Here is a 9,002-nt window from a genome sequence, read left to right on the forward strand (position 1 = left end):
GACCCGTCGATTGGTCAGAGAAAGGGGAGGCATGTGACAGATGCTCATTCTTTTCCCACAAAGCCAAACTACCAAGGAGACGGGCATTAAAAGAACTTGTTGTGCAAAGTAATGTGTTTGAACAGCACTGCAGTCTATTTTCATGACATCTTTTGCTCTGCGGCACCAAACTGTTTCACATATAGACTTTGGCTGCTTCGTTTAAAATACTATACAACATTAAGCAACAACAGTTTATCTGCAAATTACGATTTAGTAAAACTAATGTGCAGTACAAACCTCAGGAAATAAAAAAATGATGGTAAAGAAAAGAAACTACATGTAGATGAAAGGGTTGAACTATTTGAAGGGGTTCTACAGATTTAAAGCTACTTTCTCATGATTTACTTTATTGTTGCACACTTGGAGAAACATGTTACAGAGATGCAAAGTGGATGTGTCGAGATCAAGAATGTGGATTTCTCAGAGGCAAACTGCATGGATTACTGTCATTTGGGCATTTTAATGGTTTCTTTATAGATTTAAGGATTGAATGACCCAGGAATGGATTTTCAGTGTCACTTCCAGAAAATAACCACTGAGCTTCAAAGTGGTCAGATAATGATTGGCTTCAAACATTTCAATCTTTCAAGCATCTTGGATCCTGAGGTAAGTGAGTTTTCATCAGCACAGACAGAGTGCTTGCACAGTGTTGAATAAGATAATTTACTATGATGATTCTAGTTGTATATATGATAAAGAAGTTCAGCACGTGCAGAAACACAGAGTGAGGAAGCATGCTGAGGAAGTCCAAAAAATTTGTTTTCTTAGTCAGAGATTAAATGATGCAGAGAATACTACCACGTGAAATGCAAAGAAAGGTCAATATCTGACAGTATTTCTATTAAAATCAGAGGAAGATATGTGAGAGACTGATAGCAAAAGTTTACAAATATTACATATCAGCCCACAGGCGAGACAAGAAATGTCTAGCCTGATAGAGCCAAGAAAGAAGTTAGTTTTGAGGAAATAAACACATCACTGTTTACTTTAAGAGTTTGGAGGGGAACTTGAAGAATCATAAACCAAACATCATTGAAAAGGATGTTGCTTTAAGTATTTTGTTGCGATTTCAAAAATTCTTCCTGCTGTGTCAGGAAACAGGCCTAAACTGAACAAGCATTTACAACTCCTGACCGTTTTCACATGTCGCGTTACGACTCTAAAACTCCAGAGTATGTACAGACAAACAGCATGAAAACCAGGTCACAAACGGACATATCCCAAAAGCTTTAGAAAAGTCAGAACACACAGTAAATTCACTTTTTAACACTCTGAAACCACGGCTGCAACTAACAATTATTTTAGTAATTGATTGATTGATTTGATTAAAAAAAAAAACAATGGCATATTTAGCAAATTTTTTCATTTAACCACTTAAAGCTTTTTCATCCAATATTTGAAGCACGATAAAATATGCAAATAAGCAAATAATTAAATTACTTTTGTGAATAAGAAAACAAATAACAGCATTCATTTAAAGAACTGTTGATTATTTGTAGTTTTGACTTAATTACTTCTCTGACTGTGTTGTTCTTTCAGGAAATGGCCGTTCAGTAGAGTCTGTATAGTCCAGTTAACGATTAATCGATTGCTAAATTAGTTGATTATTTCAATAAATGTTTAATCACAATTTGATTAATCGTTTCAGCCCTATCTGGAACATAGATACACCCTTTGACCCAACCAAAAAAGTGGGCTGGGCTGCTGTCTGAGTGAAATGTTACCCAGTATACTTAATAAACCACCAATAACTTCCAGTGAAAACCACACATATTTTAAAACTTATTTATTTAACCATTATCAGTATAAGCTATACAATATGTAAGGTGAAATACAGGATAACATTTAATAAAAGGGACAAAGGAGAGCTTCACAGTAAAAACAATAAAAAATAAATAAATACGTTCGTAAAGAGCAAAGCAGAAGCAAAATAAGAGCTGGTTTTTACTCTGTATTTCATTCTTGCTCATACGATGGAAAAAAAATTTTATACAAGATGCATCTTCACATTAAACTAACACTTCATGTACTCAAAACAAAGATTTGTCTGAGCTGAAGATATTTACAAAAATCAAGATTTAAGTTCAGCTTCTGTCACAAGAAGTTGCAGATTTAAAGTCACAGCAGTTCCAAGTAAATGTGCTTATTTCACAGAGTGGTACCTCCTTTTGTTGCTCTGCTGTGTATCGAGCAGCATCTGCCAAGCTAACTAACAGGGCAATCTGATTTACTAGCTAGCTAGCATCCTGCCACTTTTTTGCTTGCGGCTCTTCAGTCTTGGCATGCTAGCTTTACTTTTAGTAGCAAGGTTGTGCTTCATTTTCCAGATCATGACTTTCCAAACAGAACAGTAGCTACTGGCTGTCCAAGAAGTTGGTGAATGATGGCTTTATTTACCAAATAATCCACCTGCAGGAAACCACATTTTATGCCGTGTAGAGAGGATGAAAATAAATACAGGAGCAGTACTTTGAGATACTTTCTTGTTTAAAGAGATATAAAACTCACTGCATATAGGTTTGTATCTCACTAAAGCCAAACTATGTTCTCATTTAAACAAGAAAAGTAGTAACAGTAAAACAGCAGCACCTTGCGGTAGAAGAAGAAACAGAGTGAGAAGATGGAGGGTCACAGGAAGCCCTCTTATGCCTTCTTAAGAAATGTAATTTTGTGTGTCATTAATGAGAAACTTTCCTGCTTTAGTAAGTCACTTCTCCTGAATTTATTATGTAGCCTTGGCAGTTCAACGCTTACATTCTTTGGAGCATTGTCTGGCTTTAAACTAGTTACAGCATGATGCAACATTTTGTAATCCCATCATTAAACCCATCTGTTTTTTCTCAGGCATTTTTTGACACCATCTGAGATGTTGCAAGTATTATTTACTCATTTATTTGATTCTCCTTTAACTCTTTTTGTTTGTGATTGCATCCGTCTAATGTCTTTTTTTTACTCATCAGCTTGAAAGAAATTACATTTAAGAATGCTTTCAACTATTTTGTAACATTAACATAAAACTGGTAATAAACGTACAGGTTTCATTAAACCAATCTGTCATAAACATTTATTGAAAAGAAAAGTGCTACTTTCAAAACAGCCGTTGCATCAAGGCTAACGTTCCCTTAAACCGAATTGCTTTCTCTTTGGCTTCCAGCCACAGAAAGCATGAAATTTGTCAGTTTTCTTCAAAACATTTAGGGTGCATTCACACCAGGACTATTTAGTTCGCTTTAATTGAACTCTAGTTCATTTGCCCCGAAAGTCCGATTCATTTGGGAAGGTGTGCATGGCGTAATCGAACTCTGATGAGGATGTACGAAGCAAACTCTGGTCCGCCTAAAAAGACCTGAGTCTCAGTTCGGTTGAAGTGAACTCTGGCACGGTTCGAATGCATATGTGAATGCAAGCAGACACGAGACCACTCCAAAAGCAGGAAATACATTATAGTGCAGGGCATTCCTGGTCAATCGAGCCAAAATAAACGCGAGAGTCTAGCAGTAGCGAGAGAAATGCTAAAATACGATGCTGATTCATTTTTGTTTACGTTTTGCAAAGTAGGATGTTGTGTTCATGTAATTCCTCTCAGCGGTTCTTGGTGCAGCGCCCCCGCAGGTAAATAGGTAAACAGGTTTTTCAAAGGGTTTGGATCGTTTGACACAGTACAGTGTGAAAGCAAACTGCACCAGCTGAAAATGAAACAAATCTTACCCCATCAAACCGAGTCTACAGGACTATCAGGTGTGAAAACACCCTTAGTTTCTTTCAGAATGACACACTGAAGTTCTTGCCTTTGAAGGTCAGAAAGTACATTTTGGATCCTGCAGACTTGGACATGAGGATAAAGAAGAAGGGGTCCAGGCAAGCATGGAGGCAGCAGAGACACACTGCCAAGTTGAAATATTTGTACAGACCATCTGCCCCTCCTGCAGACAGCTGCACATAATGGAGAAAGTGCAGGACGCCAGCGGGAAGGAAGCACACTAGAAAGATGGTAAACACCAGAGAGCTGGACTTGATGTACATCGCCCAGTCGTAGTGCGACCGGTTGAGCACGCAGAGGATTTTGATGAAGCACACTGTGGTGACCACCATGGGCACCAGAAGGCACAGAACCGCCAGAGTCAGGGTGCAAAAGAGCAGGAACTTGTGAGAGTCAGACGTCAGGGGCATCACGTCGTGGCAGGTGGTGCGGTTCAGCTGGGAGACCCAAAAAGTCTGCTGGACCAAAAGCTCAGGGACGATGGAGGCGGCGAAGGCCAGCCACAGGGCCAGGACAACCCAGGCCGTGCACCTCTTCTTGGGCAGAGTTTTGTACATGAATGGGTGCACCACCGCCATGTAGCGCTTGACAGCGATGCAAGCCAGAGTCAGGGCCGAGCCGTAGAGGTTACCGTAGAAACAAGCGGTGACCGCTTTACAGGCGGCTTCTCCGAGCACCCAGTCGTTTCCGAGGAGATGGTAGTGAGCCTTGAAGAAGAGGGAGACGAGGAGGAACAGGTCAAAGGTGGCCAGGCTGCAGTAGAGGATGGCGGACGACACCTTTCTAATTTTGGTGGCGAGCAAACACAGGATGATGATGTTGGTCGGGATCCCAACGATCACCGCCAACAAGTAGATGACGGGGATGACTGTGGTGCTCAGGCGTCCGTTGAGGTACCCTACGGCGGTGTCACTTAACTGCTGCAGAGACTGCTGCAGAGACGGAGGACCAGTGGAGTTGGGAGTCTGGGTGCCATGGACGACAGACTCTGTGGCACGGATTCCTAAAAACACCCTGGGCTGAATTATCGCCGCCTTCCTTTTTCCTGCAAGAAATTCAGACATTCTGTCATTTTTTAAAAACTTGTTTTGACATGCATTTGTTCTTAATCTTTGGACTAGTACAAACAAGACGGCATGGCAACTATCTCCTCTACCATCCGATGTTTTAAATGCACAAAGCGCAGTGGAGAACACTGATGTTTTCCAAAAGCAAGCTTTTGGGATTGGCTTTTAGTTGACTTCTATGAATTAAGAAATTTTTATAAACTCATAAGATGACTATGACTGTGTCACGTCTGGCGCAGGGACTGGACCAAAATACAGACAGCAAAGTTGAAGTTCAAAAAGAGGAACATAAACCGAACGGAAAGAAGGGAAAAATAGAAACCAACGTTATCACTAACAGAGAGAAACATTACGTCAATAAATAATAAACCAAAAAACACACACAAAGGAAAGACCAAAGAATATAAAGAAATTATCAGAATCTAGTTCTAACTTAGTGGAATCATAACAATCTAACAAATAAATCTACCATACCTATATTGCTCGACTGCTGTTATTTTCATACAAGCTGCTTGAGTTAAATTATTTTACAATTATTATTTAAATGTATTTATTATTTTTTTCATAATCTTAACTCTTCTTTTTACTCATTTAAATCTTTGCTTTTACACCTTAGTGTCCTCAGTCTTTCAAACTACCATTGTTTCTTTTTAATGCTGAGGCTCCTGTAGTTCCTACATTTTTCTTTTTTTCTTTATCATGTCTTTTATTTCATGTGAAGCACTTTGTGTTGCCTTGATTTTACAGAACTCCACTGTAAATACAGATTGACTCATTAACAACAGAATGATTTCCCTACAGTCAATCCGTGCTCTTTTCAGATCTAGTTTTCTCTGGATTAAAAGACGATCTAAAATCCCAATGATTAGCAGTTTTACTTTAAGTCTCTGTGAAATAGAGAGTTTGACATTAAAGTTCATCTGTGCCATATACATGCCTGAAAACGTATGATGTTTAATGTTACATTTAAAGTGATCTTAATCAAACCTCACTGAAATCTTTTTTTAAAGCATTTCTTACCATTTTTCTGAAGTGTCCCGTGTATAAAAAGGGCAAACAGGGGAAGGAGAATGAAAAGTTTCCTCATGTTGTTTTGCCTCGCAGTAAAGCGATGCCCTTCTCAGAAGTGAATCTCACAGCTTATTGTTTGCTAAGTTTCCCCTCGCTGTCAGCTCCGTGGGAGTGTTCAAGTGAGAAGTCCCACCTCAAACCCACAGACTGACGGGTGAGAAAAGCATCAAACATGTGAACTCTGCAGCGTCGCAGCTTACGCTTGGTTTCACTTCTGCCCATATGAAACACCTCTGCTTCAACTTTTTTTTTTCTTGTTTGCTCCTCCTAAAACCAACATGTTTATGTCTTTAGTTTTAATTTCCCTTCACAATGACCAGCAGCATATTTGAATAGCAGACTGTTAAGCTAAACCCGCACTGCGTGAAACACTTTTGCAAAGGGCAACGCGCATATTTAAATACTCCTCTGTCACACAGGAAACATGACGTAAGGTGAAGCGTAGCAAAGACAGTCGGACGATTATTGAGGAAATGCCTGTCGGGAGATGATAAGCTTGTCTCAAGGCAAGCAGCTTTGTTTAGTCTCAACTCGCAGTGTTGGAGCTTAAACGATGCATTGGGCTGTTTTGAGTTATTCTGGGGTTTGATTTTAGTCTCTTGTTTCTTTCTTTGATTAGATCAGCTTCATTTCTGTTTTACCTTGGTTCAGTTCTTTGGTTTTGTTATATTCCTTACCTCTAGCTTTTTACCACTTTGTGTGCTCTCCCTCGCCCCTTGTGCCATTTTCTCTCTCTCTCCTCACACCTGCAACGGCCACCTGTCCCTTGTTCACCAATCAGGCTCTGCATTATATTCAACTTATTCTCCTAGATAATCCTGCTGCTTGTTCACCCTGATGGCTTTTTGTTCCTGGGTCCTGTGTGTTATTATTATTATTATTATTATTATTATTTTCATGAAATCATCAATATGTCTCTGCCTCGCTGCATTTGTCCTCCATCACCACCACTCAGCATGACACCCTGACCTGTCTGCTGCTTTCCTTGGTGATCACGATGCTGTTTGATCGCTAGCATGATCTCTCCCTGACCACAAATGTATCATTGGATTTTGTAACCTTTTTTTTTCTTTTAAAGTGTTTTATTAATAAAAATTTATGGCCACCATGGCTTCTCCTCCAGCTTTTTAACTGCTTTCTAATCCGTGTTGGTCCATCACGTGTCCATTAGTAATGACGAAACGTGAGAACGTTTTGGATGTGTTTCAGTACTCTCTCTGACCAAAGGGACAGTTTATTATTGGAGCTGTAGCATCCAGCTGATAACAGATGTCTCAGTGTTTTCACTGAGTTTGTTTCTCAGATGTTTGTGTGTTCAGTTTGCATTTGACCTCTCCGCAGACTTTTTTTTTTTCTTAAGACATGAGAGTGCTTCGCGTTAGTGACGTCAAGCTATGAAGACCACAGAGATGTTCAAAGCAAAGTCGGGAGGGAAGTCATTTGATCTATTCCACGGCGGTTTCCAAGTGGTTGGAAGTAAAAAACTAATTGTTGCCTCATAAGAGTGGTAGTGACACAGAAACAATGAAAATCCATAAACAGCTCATCTTAGCACGTCGCTTCGGAGTTCCTTCTCTCCACCGCGTTGCATCCGTTGGCAGCCATCTGTTTCCTGTATTTTTTTACGACCACGTCTGTGGTCTGTTTCTGTTTCCCATAAAGTCAAACAGAATTAATAAATCAGTTTTTTTTTTTTTTTTTAATAAGAACCTTAAGGGCATATCCGCTCCCCACAGGTATGGCTCTCTTAAGAATTTGGAGTTTTGGTCCATTCATTTTCACAGATAAAATGATGACACAGCAAACAATTCCAGTTAATTTGAGAAAGCAAAATTGGGCGAACGAGGTAGAATTTATTGTTGGTTATTCATCATAGCAAACGGCCTCAGTTGGATCATTTAGACATGTAACACACTAGTGTGTAATTTATTTACAGTAGGGTTGAGGGCGTTCCAAAGACTTAATGTTAGCATGTTATTCCGTTCCAAAACCAGTTATGAAGTGTTTTTATGACCGTTTCCCTGTTGGAAAATCCAAGTTTAGCTCCTCGTGCCCCAGAAAGAATGAATTCTTGAGCATGTTTAGAGAAAAAGAACCACAAATGCTGAAGATGTTATCCAGAGTTAAGTGAGTTTATCACCAAGTGTTAAAACAGTGCTTACCATGAAAAAGCTCTTTCTCCAGCTCAGCAACAACTAAAGTGTGCAGCTGCTGACATGAGCAAGCCAAACGCCTCCAGGAGGGAAATATTGTGTGCTAAGAGGACAGTAAGGCTCAGCTGTGTGGCCAGAATGATAAGACGTCTGTCGAGATGAAACTTTTATATTACAAAACACTGAGCCAAGTGTCAAGCATGGCAGTGGCAGCATGATGCCACTGCTGTGGAGAAGATTCAAATTCTTCAACTTCAACAAAGGTTTTACCCGTCGATCCCCAACAATCCCAACACACACGTTTGGATTAAACAAAGTCTGGACTTGCACTGATCTAGATTCAGTCAGTAATTTGTTTTCAATTCTTAAAGAGGCAGTAACATGTTTTTTCCAGGCACATAGGGCCATTTTATGACACAATCCAGTAACTATGTTACCTCCAGGTGTTATAAAAATGCTGTACATGTCAAATTTGATGTAAAAGAAATTTGACTTTGTAATTTAATGCCTTGAAATTGGGTCTCTGTGTCTTTAAGAAGGTTCTGCTCTTTGTGAAACTCACAACATGGCTCCTCTATTAAGCCGTTAAAATTTCTACCAGCATTTCACTGAGAAGTAACTTGTTTGATGAGCTCAGCAGATGCGCAGTTCCACCAGGTGTTTGCTAATTGCTGCTGGCTAGTCTGAAGGAGCTGCGTGGGGGAGATCTGCACTGTGAGGTAGAAGCTTGGAAACTGTCGCTCTGAGGAGGAGCTTCATCCTCGAGGGCGGAGCAAAGGAGTGGTTGAGAAAGGATTTCTCAAACCTTCTTAACGAGAGAATAACATAATATAATACCGCCCCTTTTATTCAATTCAATTAGGTTAATTTACAATAGAGCTAATTCCCAACAAAGGTCGTCTCAAGGTA

At 39.8% G+C, this 9,002-nt stretch overlaps 1 protein-coding gene across 1 annotated transcript; it reads right to left on the minus strand.

The window, feature by feature from the left end:
• Nucleotides 1-1,813: 1,813 nt before the first annotated feature.
• LOC106928734 (proteinase-activated receptor 3) lies at nt 1,814-6,537 on the minus strand. The gene is made up of 2 exons (XM_015005188.2): nt 5,890-6,537; nt 1,814-4,847 (listed from the first exon to the last, which is right to left on the minus strand). The coding sequence occupies exons 1-2, from the start codon at nt 5,954-5,956 to the stop codon at nt 3,805-3,807; spliced, it is 1,110 nt and encodes a 369-aa protein (XP_014860674.2). The 5' UTR covers nt 5,957-6,537; the 3' UTR covers nt 1,814-3,804.
• Between the last annotated feature and the right edge of the window lie 2,465 nt (nt 6,538-9,002).

This window comes from Poecilia mexicana, unplaced genomic scaffold (genome assembly GCF_051168715.1).
Source record: "Poecilia mexicana isolate PSO_F unplaced genomic scaffold, ASM5116871v1 scaffold_12, whole genome shotgun sequence".
Taxonomy (NCBI): Eukaryota; Metazoa; Chordata; class Actinopteri; order Cyprinodontiformes; family Poeciliidae; genus Poecilia; species Poecilia mexicana.